Source organism: Haemorhous mexicanus, chromosome 1 (genome assembly GCF_027477595.1).
Source record: "Haemorhous mexicanus isolate bHaeMex1 chromosome 1, bHaeMex1.pri, whole genome shotgun sequence".
NCBI classification, from domain to species: Eukaryota; Metazoa; Chordata; class Aves; order Passeriformes; family Fringillidae; genus Haemorhous; species Haemorhous mexicanus.
Window position 1 is genome coordinate 46,692,906 of NC_082341.1, and position 16,347 is coordinate 46,709,252.

The 16,347-nt window shown below is 40.9% G+C and overlaps 1 protein-coding gene across 1 annotated transcript in view; it reads left to right on the plus strand.

The window, feature by feature from the left end:
* Window positions 1–16,347, plus strand: part of NPSR1 (neuropeptide S receptor 1) — a 57,159-nt gene that overhangs the window by 29,033 nt on the left and 11,779 nt on the right. Inside the window, exons 3-5 of the mRNA XM_059865962.1 lie at window positions 11,037–11,140; window positions 11,479–11,572; window positions 16,123–16,324. Coding sequence (XP_059721945.1) covers window positions 11,037–11,140; window positions 11,479–11,572; window positions 16,123–16,324 — 400 coding nt within the window. The remainder of the gene's footprint in view (window positions 1–11,036; window positions 11,141–11,478; window positions 11,573–16,122; window positions 16,325–16,347) is intronic.

Genomic DNA, 16,347 nt, shown 5'->3' on the forward strand with positions numbered 1-16,347 from the left:
AAATGTTTTGCTCTTGCTCAAGACTAATTTGATCATTCTGAAATGTCACAAATGAATGGACTCCTGCAAGAGAGAGTTTTTCATTTTCAACTCTATTTCCAAATCCTTAAGCACTCACTCATTAGTATACCAAATACATTTTCAATATGAGTGCTTGGTAGGTTATCATTGTTTTCAGCTAACAATATTTCCACAATACATTTCTTGTGCCTTGCGGAAAATGTTCTTGAAATGATAGTGGTTATAAATTCTTCATATTGCTGAATTTATGAAGTCTTGCTGATTATGGCATTTATTCATCACAAAGATTGTTTCCAATCTAAATAATTATATGATTCTAAGATGTTTGTAAAAATATTCACATCCCTTTCTTGACCATTCATTGTTTCAGATGCAGATAAACATACTTGGATTTTCATTAATTTTTTCCCACAGTTACATTTTCAATGTGAATTTTAAATAAACACAAAACTTCATATTCATTCATCATTTGGAAAGACATTCCAATTTCAGAAGTACTTTGTTAGGATGTTGATTGACAGGATGTGGAAAAGCACAAGTCAATTGATTTTAGCTTTCAAATTAGAGTTGTTGTTAACAGTCTTTATAGTCAGTAAATTTCAGTGAATTACCTCAGGGAAAATCCAAATATCTGGTTATTAATCTCAAAGATTCTCATGCATTTTTGGTCAGGAAAAGAAGCCAGGCATTTTGAAAAAACTAATGTCTATTATGATTTTAGCATGCTGGGGTTTCAATTTTGAGCTGTGATTGCAACCTTGACACAGCTTCTGGCTGGCTGGCTTAGCCCTTAAACTAAAATTCAGATGCAATCCAAATACTTTTGACACTGGTGGGGGAACTTCCACTCCATTATAGCAAAGCCCTGTGAAGGTCTTGGAGGTTTTTTGTGCCCTCATATCAGTCTCAGGTTGAACACTTTGGGAACCCAGGAAAGGAGTCAGAGAGGTCTGAGTTGGCCACACTGACAACATCTGATGCACCTGCTCCATGCAGTGCCACAGTCCAGATGTGGTGTGTACAGGCACAGCCTTTATTCATATCAGTAACATAGTTTGGGAAAACAGAGCAGCAGCATCTCTACATCTGGCTGCAAAAACAATGGTCCCATTTAATGCCTCTTTTCATAAATTAGTGTCTTCAAAAAACCACATTTTTCAAACAAGGCAGAGTGCAAGAAGAGGTGGAGTTTTATTCTTGTTTCTTTTAATGAAGCACAGGGAAACATGAAGGGCAAGAGGTGAACTCAGGGTTTTCTGTGGGGCTCCAGAGCAAAACCAGACATGAGGATGGTTTAGGAAGCTGGTTTTGTTAACCTTAGGAAGGTTATTTTGATAGCCTTTCCTGTGGCCCAGTGGTGGCCCTGAATATGTTTTGTAGATATGCTTGACAGTCAACGAAATGAACCATGCATTTTCTACATCAGCAGCAGTCAGCTTTTGCTGTGCCAATTTATGTCAGTTTACAGGAAGCCTTAATTCTTGTTTTGACAGCTACAGAATTGTTATGTGGTCCTGAAGGACTGATTATGGCTTTCCTATCTTCAGCCTGTTTCAGACATTCAAATCCTAATGACAGTTGTGTTATGTTTGTTTTTGGTTTTGTTTTTAATAAAAGGTGCTTGGCAGATAAATTGTATAATCCTCTGGGTACAACATTTCAGCATTAAGGGGAGTAATGGATTTCTTTCTGAATTACTTGGAAAATATTACCTCTAAATTTTATGGATTCCTGTTTGATTTCCTGATGGATATCCAGGCAGGATTGTCACCTGGCATAGAGGACATTTATTTTACAGTTACTCCACATCAGAGTTTGACTTCTATTGTTAAATATAGGTAGGTGTGTGGAGTTTGCTACCTGTCTTTCTTCACGTGCCAGCAGTAAATGCTGAGAAACAGGATTGCACGAGTGTGGTGCTGCCAACATCATGGTCATAACAACTACACTTTCCCTGGAATCATCACTTAGGATCTCATTAGCTCCCATTAAAAGACATGACTTTAAACTTTTGACATCAAAAGTACAAATACATCATTAGCACCTTTTAGTCCATCATCTGTACTGCAGCATATCTAGTTGCAATTGAGCAGAAATTATTCTGAAAATAGCCTTTGCACGCACTTAAGTTACATTAAGAAGATCAGGGGTTTTCTATCCCCCTCTTGCATATTAAAGCAGTGATATTTATTTACTTAGATTGTCTTTGTGCCACTAACAATAACACTGACACATTTCCTTTTACCCATCTTTGCAAAGGGCTGTAGGATGACACATCCAACATTTTTGTGTGGCAGTTCATCACCTGCCAATATGTTCGACTCATGTTCACGTGTTTTACAGGTTTTCTCTGGAGAGTCACTCCCTTTAGCTCCATTGCCTAGCTGGTTGCCAAATGTTTACAAATTATTAACAGGATTTATGGAATTCAGGTCAAAGATACCATGTGCTACAGAGACCTAGTTGCTCTATTAAGACCAAATGCTTAGAAGTCCATTTTGGCCACGTTCTGCTCAATTACAGGACTGAGATCCAGAGCACATGTAATGAATTTTCAGTCTGTTCTGGCACTGCAGCATATTTAATGGAAAACAGCTCAATGTGCTTTTGCCTGATCTGCCTTTTCCACATGATGATTTTACATGGGAATTTGCCAGTGAAACTAACTAGCGTGCTTTTGTTCATGCCATGAGCAAACACCAGGGGAGACAAAGCAGATACAAAAAATGGGAAGGAACGCTATTCTACTATTCTGTAAAGGAAAGCCTAAGCTTCAACAAAAATTGAGCTGCAGCATGCAGTGTCACTGCTTGAGCACCATAGGAGTCTGATTTACAGTTTGCTGTGAGGGAAGAAAGGAGGCTTTACTCTTACCACTCCTACTTAAACTAAAGTATCTGCATCACAATATCTGAGTCAACTAAGGCAGCATTGGAAGAAGTGTGAGTAATCAATGACTATAGTGACCTGGGTGGGTAATCAATGACTATAGTGACCTGGGTGGGTAATCAATGACTATAGTGACCTGGGTGCCTGAACAACACCAACAGAAAATACTCCTAGCATGGTCCACATTTTTAGATGACAATAGTCACACAGTTTCTGTTGTGACCAATATATAAACCTGCTGTCCTTCAAATACTTGAGGCAAGGAGTTGGCAAAAGGATCAGTACAGAGGATTCAGAAGAAATAGCAGAAGGTTGTATGTACAAGATGTTGGGGAAGCAGATAATTAAAAATTGAATTGTTTGGTAGTTGGTAACTCAGAAGGTAATTTTTTTTCTGGAAAACACTATAATAATAGGCACCACTTGAAATATATACAGCAGCAATGAATTACAAACAGTGTGATTCCTTTGTCTTTTGTGATTCCTTTGTTCTTCTGTGTTTAAGTAAGACAAATTGATCCATAGGAGTGTGTCTCCTGCATTTACACTGAGACACATTCTCTTTACACAGAATGAACCACTGAACAACTGCATACAACAAAATAATATTTCATCTAGTAGAAAGTGGTCTCATCTATGTGCAAGTAACACAAGATAGAAAGAGGAAACTTTGTCCTAGGATTCAGAATTATCACCAACTTCATCTGCCCCTGCATATTCCCCCTAAGGGCAACTGCCAATCCCAAACTACAGCATCTGCAGAGGTCTGAAGAAGGCATCTGAATGAAAATTACTTGCCTTTCTGTTCTGACTGGTTCATAACACATCCTGGTTTTACAAGGAAGCCATTCTCCAGTAATTTCTTCAACTTTGTGGGAGGAGACAGTTTTTCTGAATAATGAGGCAAAGCCCTCTGTTTTGCCCACCCCTCCCCACTGTATTTGATGTGCTGCTGCTGTTCTCATTATCCTGCCCTGTTTTGGTGGGTGCCATTCTCCTTCTCCTTCTCCTTGCTGGATCAGTCCAGCCTCCTCCAGCTCTATCCCCAGAGCAATGGTGTGGTAGGAGGAGATATATTATTAAAGGAAAATTAAACATAACCTTAATGCCTTTCACACTGGCAGGGCATGTTAAATTTCAATTCCTGTAGGGCTGATCTCCAGGTCTTTTGTAGGTGCTGTTTCTTAAGAGGTTGGTACTGTGCAGGATACGCTTTTCTCAGCCCTTCATCTTTCAGCCTGGATGAGCTATGGAGTGAGGCTGGGGCATCACTGCATCCATCCTTTACAACATCTAGCCTAACAAGGCCTGCCTCATCTCATGACAAAGAGGATCTCAGAGCAGAAATATAAGAAATGCAACAAATAAATTAGGTGCTCACACAGTTCAACAAAATTTCTTGTCACTTCCAATGAGCCAGAAACAGAAAGAAAGCACCACTTCTGCCACAAAAAAATCCACATAGCTTTAACAGGTCAATTGAGCAGGTTTTCTCTTGACGATTTTCAAGCGGGTTTTGTTTCATACATTACATTTGGTGTTCTGTTCCAGGCTGCCAGGCTTGAAGGATAAAATGCCCAAGAGCAGCACAGTACTCATTGTTAGCACCTGTAGCAGAACTACTGCTCCAATGCAAAACGTGTGCTCCAATGCAGGCACCACAATGGAACAAAGCATTTGTGGGGGTCCTTGCTGATTCCCCACCACAACTTAGGGCACCCCACATTTTGGCTCACACTTTCTGTCCCTTTGCCAGAAATTCTCTGGCAGAGACCTGGAGTCCTTGCAGTGCGTTAGCACAATCACATCTGCTTCTTATCAACACTTCTAAAATAGTTAAAATCAGGATTGGCAGATTCATGGCAGCTCCAGGGGTTGTCAGCCATCCTCCCTATTGGCCCTGCCTCCAGCATGATGCCCAGATGCTCTGCAGTGCTGGGCCAAGGGGCTGGAAACCACCATAAACTCAGGTGAATGCACCTGGAGGGGTTGTGAAGAGGAGGAATAAGTTGTCAAAGTATGAGGACAACTCTTGCACCCTGGCCCCCTGCACCCACCCTGCTCCACACGCAGCCCCTTGCTGCCCCATGGCTGCATGGAGAGGCCCCACACCAGGCTATCCTGGCTCAAAGTTTAAAGAGCTAAAATGTAATAATTTGAAAAGGCATCTTGTAAATATCTTGTCTCACAAATGCTCAGAGCAGGGACATGACCTATTTCACTATCAGGTCCTGAATGAGAGCAGAGAGCTGGGTATATTTTTTAGGACATGTGGTTACAAAATTATTTCTAGTGCAGTAAATACTTGCAAAGCCACCTGTGAAATTTTCAGTGGAAAGCACAGACTATGGGAAGAGTGGGAGAAAATGAGCTGCAGGGGTGACTGCAAGATGTAGGGCAGCCTCTCCTGCTCTCTCTACCCTGTGTCTACTAAAGGCAATCTCCAGGCCCCCTAAGAACACTTAATTTAAGTTTCTTGCACCTACAGGCCTGTAGAAATATCAGATATGAGTTTTGATAACTTGCAAGGCCAGTTCACAGCACTGACTCCGGTTAGCTGACAGCACATAAAGTGTGATACACAGCAGCAAGGTCAGAGAGCAGTGGCTGCCTCATCAGTTCAAAAATCATGGACAGGACCCTTTTTTTGTCATAGGGCAATGAAGCCACTTTTGTTCTCAAGGGTCTATCACTCTGTTGCAGGCAGGTGTTAGTGAACTGCTGCTTCTGATGCATCCAGAGGATATGCTCCTTGGGAAGTGGTGGCTCATGGGAATGTACATCACGAGGTCCAAAAACAATGAACCATATGAAATGCTCAGCCCTGACCAACAGCTTGCATCCTTTGTCTTGCCCTGCAAAATGTTGTGTTTCCTTGTGCATCTTGGTGCTGTTTTTTTGCAGAACAAAATATACCTCGTTAAAATGGAATCACTCTGTAAGTGACATGAAAAGAGACAGGGTATTCTAGTAATAGGCACAGCTTCACCAAGAAGTCATGGATCACCACATCCAACTTAATAGAACTGTTCTCATCAGGGGAAAATGAAACTGCAGCTGAGATGACATGTGGAGCTTTTTAACCCATCACTGCTGACCAGCAATCTGCTCGCCACTTCTGACAGAAAAGACTTTCATCCTCAGGGTGAGTGTCTTAAGGGAAGAGTGGTGTCAGTAGTAATAATAAAATGATAGAGATATTTTCTTGTAGACTTGCTAGTACAGATTTTTGTCTGAACCTTCTTAGTTGTAGCAAAAGAAATATCCTGAAGTCTGCACAGGTACATCCCTGTGGCAATACCATCAAGTCAGTGAATTTCTATGAACATATTATCTGAGACTGTTGTAACCTGCCTATTCCCAAGCCAGATTGCTAATTACCTCCATTTGCTTTCTATAATAAACTTATTTCTCTGTGGAGGGCTTTTTGACACAAAAATCTGTTTCACTCACACCAACAGCAAGCTGACATTCAGATTTGTCCCTCCAAGGGCAGTGATTTCTTTTTCACATTTATGAGATCAGTCATATGAGGGAGCACCCACTACCCAAGCTACTGCAATCACCTCCTGAACCAAGTGGCTCCTGGGCTCAAAAGCATAGAGGCAATGCCTGCACTCATGCCCATAAAAAATCCAATGGCGTTTTGCTAAAATGTTGGAAACCTGAGTTATGTTGGCCTTTAGGACCCAGGATTTTCACAGGTTGTTTCGGTACCTGACAGATTTCCCAACGACAGATGCTGTAGGTCTATATTCAGCATGTTTCAGTCTCCTCTGGGTACAATAGGGTGCTTCTCCTTCTCAGGCATTTTCTTGGCCTTTTTGATAAATGCTGTCTAAATGTGCTGCATTTTGAAACGCTGACACATTTGTAAAGGCAGACACTAACTCTGCCTTTGAGGACTGGCTGTGGCCGTGGTGGCAACAGGGAGGAGGCAGATAAACGTTTGCAGACCTGCCCCATTGCACAAACCCCACAAACAAAGCTGTTCTTCCCTCCCTCTGCCCAGGCAAAGCCATCTTTACTCCCTACCTCCCTCTACTTTTTCTTATTATGGAAATCTCATGGATTTTTTCTTTTACATTTGTTTATAGAAAATCCACTCTCCCTCAAGAGCAAACTTCTTCCATGCCTATCACACTAGTACCGTGTTCTCTCTTCAGCAAGGAATCGTTTCATCTGTATCCTTCTTTGAATATACATTTGGCTTAAAAGTCACAAATTATCACTTGCTGGCTCTTTATTTTGTATCAGAAGAGAATATATTTCAATAATTTATTTTTCTGCCTATTTTTCTGAGTAATTAAATGGTCTATAACCCCACTGTTGCCTAGCAATGCTAACACAGTACCACAGTAAACACACTTCTGCTTAATAAAAAAATTTAGAAGACTGTTAAGAAGGCAGTGGCAATGACAAGCTTGTACCCAGCTGTGAGTGAAGGCTGTTTAAGGACTGTTTTCAGAAATTATCCTGATGCCGTTTGGCCCAGCAACATTCATCAGTGAAAGAACACAAGTATCTAACACTGGAGCCACCAGCTTTGTAAGGAGTGGTGAGGGCACTCCAAGTAATGAGGACACTGAGGTTTAGAGCAATGTCAGCTTTGTGTACCTGACATTCACCACTCAGGATGGCAATGATGCAATCCAGTGACACGGTTTGAGGTGCAGCCTTGCCAAAAGCAGCCAGGGAATGTGTGATCTGCTGAGATCACTGCTGAAACCAGCTGACTGCCACGCACTGACCTCTACCACAGCAATTCAAATTACATGGCAGATGAGGATTTCAAGATGCTGTGGTCATGGATATAATTGCATCTGAGATGATACAAGGGTGAGAAGGCTTCATCTACCAGTGGCAAAAAGGTCTGCTGGCAATTCATTATCTCTGTACCAGGTTTATAGTGCTGGCATGTTAGGGCTTTGTGCAAAAAGAGGCTTGTAAGAAAAACTGCTGTGAAGGTGTGAAAAATATAAAGTCTAGTTATTGAAGGTGTGATGAGCATAAGAGAACAGATTAATGAGCAGCATATTTAGTGTCTAAATCTCTAATAAAAGTTTGCACTAAGTACTCATGTCTCTGGAGACTGTAGAGCAATCCTTTGTCATAATTTGTAGGTTTGCTGCATTTTCCCTTCATGCTGTCCGATCACCAGCACAAAATACATTATTTACTTGGTAGCCCTAGGTAAAGCCTGCAGGACAAACCCTGGAGACATGTGTTCATACTGAGAGAGCCTGGTCCTTTGCAGAGATGGGATAAGAAACACCCTCTGGAGCAGGCAGCAGAGGAATGAAGGATCCTCTGAGAAAAGTTAGTCTGGTACTTTTAGGATTGAAAAGACAAGAGATATTCCTAAAACCTGAGGAGGGCATGAGGGCATTGAGTGGGAGAATGTTTCTATAATTAAAGGGCATTGAGAAATCTGACTAAATTTGGCCCACACAGGCAGCTTGGTGCATTGGCTTTGGCACACACGTGTGTGTTGTGTTCAGGGGCACGTGCTTGGAGGCTCATGCTGAGCCCTCCACAATTCTGAAATTCAGCACAGGGAGCTCTTAAAACATACTGCTGGGGGAGAGGAGCTGAGGCTGGCAGCACAAAAAAAGCTGTGAAGTTTAAGCCTCATTTAAAAGTCTCTGCAGTCACCTGAAAAACCTCACTCAACGGCTCCCAAGGGAAAGACAATTCTGAGTTGTCTTTAAAGCTCCTGAAGTACTTAAGGCTATAGATATATTTGTAGGTAATGACACATGGTGGGTAGAGACCTGTAGCATGAAAAAGACAAAGCTGATATCCACATTCCGTATTTTTGGAGAGGGATCTGCTTCTGCTGCATAAACTTTGCCATGGTTCCTGAGCCTGAACACTGGCTGGTAGCTGCATGGTGTGGGATGCATGGAGGGCAACCCTGGAGAGTATTTTGGGCTGAGCATCAGCCAAACAAAGGCTCATTTCCCTGTGGATCTCCATCACATGAGCCAGTGAACGGGGGGGGGGGGGGGGGGGCATCTACAGGTTAAAAATCAAACCCCTTGATGCAAACTAAAAAGCTGACGTGGGTATAAGGTGAAAGTGTGTTGCCTGGGACTGCCGAATTTCTCACCTGAAGAAAACCACCAGGATGCAGTCCCATCTCCCACCACAGCTGCAGGATGCACCTCTACAGCACTCTCTGATGCACTGAAAAGAGACAGGAAGATGGCCGTGAGAAAGGGGAAATGAGGAGATAAGCCGAGGTGCTGTCCCTTCTCCCTCCCTTTGCTCTTCAGAGCACCGAGATTGGCAGGAGGAAGGGCAGCCTCTGCGCCCTCCCCGTCCTGAGGAAAGCCGAGCCCTGATTTAGCACCTGCTTGGCAGATGCTCAGACCATCAAAAGCCAGAGGATGCCCTGAGGTGAAGCTCTATTGATGTGCAATACTTTGAACCAATATATATTTCATTACTGTAGAGAGAGAGAATATGAATCAATAATTCAGGGGTAAGGAAAGGAAAGGGATCGGTTGGAACCACTGCTGGAGGATGCATTTCACTTCTTGAAACACTTAAACTGTGTGGTTTTTTCAAAGACCACCTTAATTATATACCTACAGTCTTTTCAGTAAAGTCTTAAAGCCACTATACTCATCAGAGGAACAATCATTCCTTACCCCATCACCCTAATCAATATTTAACATAATGTTTCAAACCACAGACTTCCTTCTGGAGATTGTCTCTGATCCAGCCTCTCTCTGGAGGCAGGGGAAGAGAGAAGAGAGAGAAAATGGGGCTGGGACACACTGTGAGAATAAAGAGCAAATCAGTATTAATTGAACAGTAGTCATAAGGAGGGAGCAATGTAGTTACACTAATTTAATTTTGAACTGAGACTTGAAGAAGAAGGTAAATGAAAGAAGAAAATGAGGAGATAAAGGACTACTGATACAGAAAAAATAACCCTGATTTTCCAGTGAAGCAAACCTGGTTGCTTTTTCTGAAGCATTAAGCTGAAATCTCAATTTCCAACTAGATATATCTGGAATTTCTGTGATTTCAAAGCACTTAAAAGAAACCTATTTTGCAAAACACACGCCTGTGTGCTTGGAAATACTGACCCAAACTGTTTATTTCTCAAAAAAAAATATTTTTAGTTGTTGAAATAGCTTGTTTCCAAAGGCATAAATTTCAAGTCAAAATCTTCTGATATGGGGGGTTAAAATATCTTTATCACACTAAACTTTAGAGATGGTTTTTGAATGTGTAAAATGGTGGTAACAAAATGAAACACTTTAATTTGTTTTTAAATGTAGACTGAAGCTGTTTCTTCATATTGCTGATTTTGTCCTGAAAATTGCATGAGAAGTTTTCCTAACCTGTTTTTCCCTTTGTGGTAACCTGTGCAAGAAGAGCAACATGACATGTTACCTGAAGTGCCACGACATTGGGCTGGTACACATTTTCTTCCATGGACTGCACTGAAAACATTTATCTTGTCCAAGTGAGAGAAGTTGGTTTTAAAGACAAAACTTAATACTACCCGTGTTTAAAACAGGAGTACCAGCTCTTGTGATTCATTTGTAAAACTTGCATCTCTGTGAACACTCACTTGTTCAATAATAAACAGAACAAAGGCTGGAATATCTCTTTAGATTTTCTTGCAGGAGAAAAAAAAAGAAGAAGAAAAAAGAAGAAATAGCCTGAGGTGTACTTTATTTGGCAAATACAAAAGTAAAGGCATAAGTAGGTTAACTTCAAGCTGACAAGGCATGGTTAGTCATTAATTAATTAAGTTTGCAAATTAACTCCTGACAGAATTTCCACTAACTTTAGCAGCATTTGGTTGCCACTCCAGGTGATTTCGCAGGAGACTTTTTAAAGTGAAATAACAGATATAGAATAAAGGAGGTTTAGTGGTTCAATATTTAGCACAGCTGTAATCAAGCTGACACACTTAGACACTAATTATGGGGTGTTTTCTGAGGCTTTCCCAGCTCCTCTAGCATACTGGGCTGAGTGGTCATGGCTTGACTGCCCCAAGGACTGGAGAGCTGATACATCCCAAGGGTCCTACCTGCCTCTGTGGTTCACCTGAAGTCATGTATATGCTTCTTCCAATGCTTCTTCACTTAATTTCTTTGTAGATTCATTCACAGGACTCATCAACATAATGACAGACATCATTTGGCGCTACACTGGAGATTTTATGGCCCCTGATATCGTTTGCAGGGTCGTTCGCTACTTCCAGGTATAAAACCCTTATGTTTTGTGCCCCCATAACAGTAAACTCTGACAAAAACGCTGTGTAGAAGTTTTTCTAGCAGCAAAAGTGCTAAATGTTGAAAATGTTCATTTAAAGGTTAAACAGGTTAAAGCATATTAAATATTTTAAATTTTGTGGAGAGGAAAAAGGAAAAATACCTGGGTGAATATACAAGAGGTGAGGGGTAGGGCGGGGGTGGGGGGGGGTCCTTTTTTTTTTTTTTCCAGTAAGCTTTGAAACAGTCCTACTTCAGAGTTCTCACTGACATCACCTTCTGCAATAGATGTGTCTCAACTGTTGTCTTGTTATACTTTCTGCCCCAGGTGGTCCTTCTCTATGCCTCAACTTACGTCCTTGTGTCACTAAGCATAGACCGGTATCATGCCATAGTTTACCCCATGAAGTTCTTGCAAGGAGGTAGGAGAATTTCAGTACCTTGTTATTGCTGCAGACATTATTGGATAATTTTTTAGTACTCAAAATTCTAAACCTTGTTGCTATGAATTATTCATTCCTGCTCTAGCTACATTTGAACTCTGTTACAGTTTTCCAAAGGACAAAGTAGCTGTGGTCTCAAGATTTATTGAACTCCACTCAGCCCCCAGCAGTTTTTAAAAGTATTGTGTTAGCAAAGAATGAAATGACATTTTAAAAAGTATAGTGGTTTTCATTATATTCCAGCATTTTTAGAAGGTTTTAATGGACAAAAGCTGTCCCTTGTTCCACTACCCTGGCTGTAGGAGCTACAACATCTATACTGTCTATTTATTCACATTAAAAAATAACTTGTATGGAGAATTCACACAATAATTTGATGTATCTTCAAAAGAGACAGCATATAGGTTTGGATATCTATTGTTTCTTGTCATTTCCTCTGTTTGTTTGGTTTCAGGGTTTTTTTACAGCACTCAGATATATCCTGGCCTCTTAGCAGTACAGTTTAAACAAAATTATTTCTTCCCCACAGAGCCAAAGTGGGGTGTTAAGAATGTTGCACTGCATGAAGAAACAGAAATTGCAGGTGGGGAGGAAGAACAGTTCCAAGAGCCATGAGGTCTGGAGGATGTGCTTTAATCAGATGCAAATATCATTCTTGTTTTGGAGTACTGATGGCTTTTGCCAGACAGCTCTATTCAGGGGATCAGATTAATGGTCCTTCCTGGCCTTAAAAACCTCAGAGTCAATCACAGCTCAGACAGTGGTGCAGCTTTGGCAGATGCTAAGTTCTGAAAGCTTCAAAAGCTTGTGTGAAATTTAGCTTTATATTCCCCAGCATGCAGATCAACTCTTTCAGAACAGGGAGATGGATATCAAGGTTTTCCCAGTGGGCTTTGGGAGGGGTGGCGTTGCTCTAGAGCTTCTTCAGGAGGGCTCATGAACCAGGCAGGGTGGGGGCTCATAAACCTGCTGGCTGAGCAGGATGAGCTGTGGGACAGACCTGCTTCCATTTCTTCTCCATACATGGTACAGGAGAAGCAGTGCTTGTAAATTACTGCCTGGGTATAGTAAAGAATTTGATAGTTAATCTCTGAAAGGCACTTTGAAGTTGAAAAAGAACCCATGAAAAATCACTTCAAATCTTCGTAAAAGCCTTTTTTAAATGCCATTTCCTATACCTAGACCATAAAGGTTTTTTTGTTTGATTCTTTTTTTTTTAACTGGAGAAAAGCAGATGTTGCCCCAGTTGAGGGTAGCAAAATCATCGGCTGGGTGCAGCTCTGGTCAGGGGAAAAAGGTCACAAGCAGAGAAAACACTGACAAAACCTCTTGCAAGGTCTGGCTACACACTGATGCACAAGCAAAGTCCATGTTCAAAGGAAAAAAAAAGAGAGCTGTAAATCCAAAATAAGGCTCGAGAGAGGTATATTTAACATAGCAACTTTCTGGAATGTACATAAAATAATCACCTTTCGCACCCAGGTATTCCTTGCAGAGGTGCTGTGTGGGATGCTTTTGAAATGCCCTCTTACCTATTCTACAGATGGAGAACAAAGAGATTTGTAAATCTTTGTCATTGGTGATGACACAGAGGAACTTCTGGAATAGTTCTGAGTCAACCTGTGGCAAATTTCTTTGCAAAATGAAACACTCATCCCCCCAAAATCCTTCAATTAAGAAACAAAAGAGTTCTTTCTTTTTATTGATTTGAAAAATTATGTTTCTATGTAGCGTTGAAGTATCATTTTAGAAGAAAAAAAAAATCAAACATTCCACTTTGAAAATGTCAAACAATTTTTTTAAATTGTGGTTTAGTTACTAGCCTCAAGTCCTGTTAAAAAGCATTTGCAATGAGCAGTTCTTTGCATAGTTTTTAAGAAAACAAACTTCAACAGCTGAATATTTTATACTTTTCAAATAGGTAAATGACCAGAGAAAGTGCAGTATGGGAAAGAGAAATGTGCCTTTTAATCCTAAAGTTTTACTATGAGACACCTAATTCTACAACCAAAAGGGTATTAAGAAAAAAATTTTAAATAAAGATCAAAAAGAAAAGAAACTGAGAACTTATAGCAGCAAATATTTTATGAGTACTTCATCACGTTGGAAAGGTATATGCAAACAACATGCAAACTAAACAACAAGTGAAAAAGAACTTCTGAAGAAAATTACAAAACCCAAAATGTGTAAACTGATCCTTGTGTGGCTTTGGGCTGAAAACAGTGCTGTCACTGAGATTCTGGAACAGCTCTGCTCTCTCTGGATTTAAAACCTAATTTTAAGGTGGCACTCAGTTTATGAAAGGATTGCATAGCATCGACATTCTGGATGGCAGGAAGCAAAGTTCCTTCCAAGAGGTGACCCCCTGTCCCATACTGCTGGGAACAGAGAGAGGTTCTCAAACCCGTTGTCACAGTGCAGGGATGGTGGGAGCAGAGCAAAGGGGATAATCACAAGGAAACATCTTTTAGGAGAGTCAGAGCCAGAGCTCACAGCTGAGGCTCCCACTCCAGCCCTGGGAGTTAGTCTTGGCCACCACAGTTTGAAAAGCTCTAAAGGAAAATGCTCAGACTGGCTCAATAGAATATTGTATTTCAAAAGTTATTTGTGTTATTTCATTTATAACTGATACAGCTCTAGTTATGTGATTTGCTGGCATTTTGAGCATATTAGAGCAATAATTAAAAATGCAGCATGAAAAAAGCTCTGCTGGTGAGGCAGAAAATTAACATTATTCCAACAAAACAAAAATCTGCTTACCAATCAGTGCCCTGTAAAGCCCTTTAGACTAGCAAGGCCATATTCTACCAAATGCAAAGGACATTTTAAAATAAAAACAAATGAACATTGCAGGAAAAGTGTTATGAAACACAAAGAAATATCTCTATTGCCCAATCCAAATTGCCCAGTTCTGTTCAATATACAGTACAAAAATATAGGGTTTCTTTTCCAGCTCTGATCATTTTTAGTTAGAACACTGAGTCTTGCATGATTGTAATTTAAGTAGTTAGCTCACTTTTGAAATGTCCTTTCTGTAAAGAAATATTTTGTGAAATTTATTCTTAATATTCCTTTTGCTAAGTTTATTCTCTTATGCTTTGGGAAATTTCACAATTCTCTTTTGCCTGTACAATATTTATAGCCTTAATCTAGCCCTCTCACTTACGCAGATGTCATCGGAGTTCCCTTAAGCCCTAGATTAGCAAGACCATACTTTCCTGAACGTGGGTAGCATTTAAAAATGAGCAGGATAACTGAGTATTTGCAACTGATGTTTTATAAAGCATAAAATTACTTTTTGAATGTTTCGCCCACATGCTTTTGTATTGCTCTTTGAGCTTCAAGGAGGAAAGACATTCTTCTTGATATGCATAATTTAAAGTGGTTTTCTATTTCACACACAACCTCGGGTATTTTTTAGGAAAATAAAGTATTTGAACACCAAAGCTCCCAGATTAAAAAAAAAAAAAAAAACAAAAAACTGTCCCCATATGTTCCTCTTGCAATCTGGCTGTGGAAGAATAAGCGTCACTGATAATCATGGGTACTCCACAGATAAGCCCTTTTTCCCCACACTTTTCAGCTAGAGCTAACTGGATTTTAGCCAGAAGATGCAGGTTTTTTGAAAATTAAAGCCTTGGAACTTTCTGCTCCAACCCATTGATATTTACAAAATCTTGTGGGTGCCACCAGACATCATTTTATTTCCCACTTGCTTTTCCTCACTTGACAGTGGCCAGAAATCAAGAGGATGCAGTAACCCAAACCTGCTGGAGGTTTTGAGGTCCTTTAGCTCCTGTTCTTCACCATGAAGTGCAGCAGGATCTCCCAGTTCCTGTATTTTGCAGTAGACGAAACAGGGCTGAGCACTTAAGCACAGTCATCTGCACTGTCTTGTGGTTAGCAGTCCACTCCTGGCATGGCTTGGGTTCGTCAGCAGGAGTTAAATGTGATCCCCACCATCACGCAGAGAAGGGCAGGAGATGCCCAGGCTCTTCAGGCCCATGTTTCTTTGGGTGAGTAAAGTTGCAGATGGAGTTAAAGGCAGCTGGTTGTACGATCTTGTTCTGATCCTGAACTGAGGCATTTTCTTTTTCCTCCTAGGAAATGTTTTGCAGTCTTTCTTACTTCAAGGTGCATCACTAGGCATGCAGTAGGGCAGGTCTGAGGTCCTTCACATCCATAAGTGATGTTCTCTCAGTGACATAGAGGTACCATTTGCATTTCATGTTTCTGACTTGCTGACCCTGACCAGTGCTTTCTCAAAGTGTTTCAGATTCAACAGGCCCTAAGCATCCTTAAATAAAACTTGCAAAATACAAGCTCCTAATGTCATGACAATTTATCATGAGAAAGAGATTAAATCCTTTTTCTCCTTTGAAGTCTTTTCAGCACCAGCCAGCTGCAGCCTAAAATTCCCTTTCTTCACAGAATTTCCTTCTCCTCCCTGCCTTTCTGTCAATAGTGCTGCAAGGGGTCACTCTCACCAACAACCCCACTGACACTGTCTGTTTGACTCTGTTACACAGAAAGGCAGGCAAAAGTGCTTATTGGAGTGGCCTGGAGCCTCGCCTTCCTCTTTTCCATACCCACTCTGATTATTTTTGGGAAACGGCAGCTCTCCAATGGGGAAGTGCAGTGCTGGGCTCTCTGGCCTGATGACTCCTACTGGATCCCCTACATGACAGTTGTGGCTTTCCTGGTGTATTTCATTCCTCTGATCATTATCAGGTAAGTCCAAAGCCCAGTGAGCA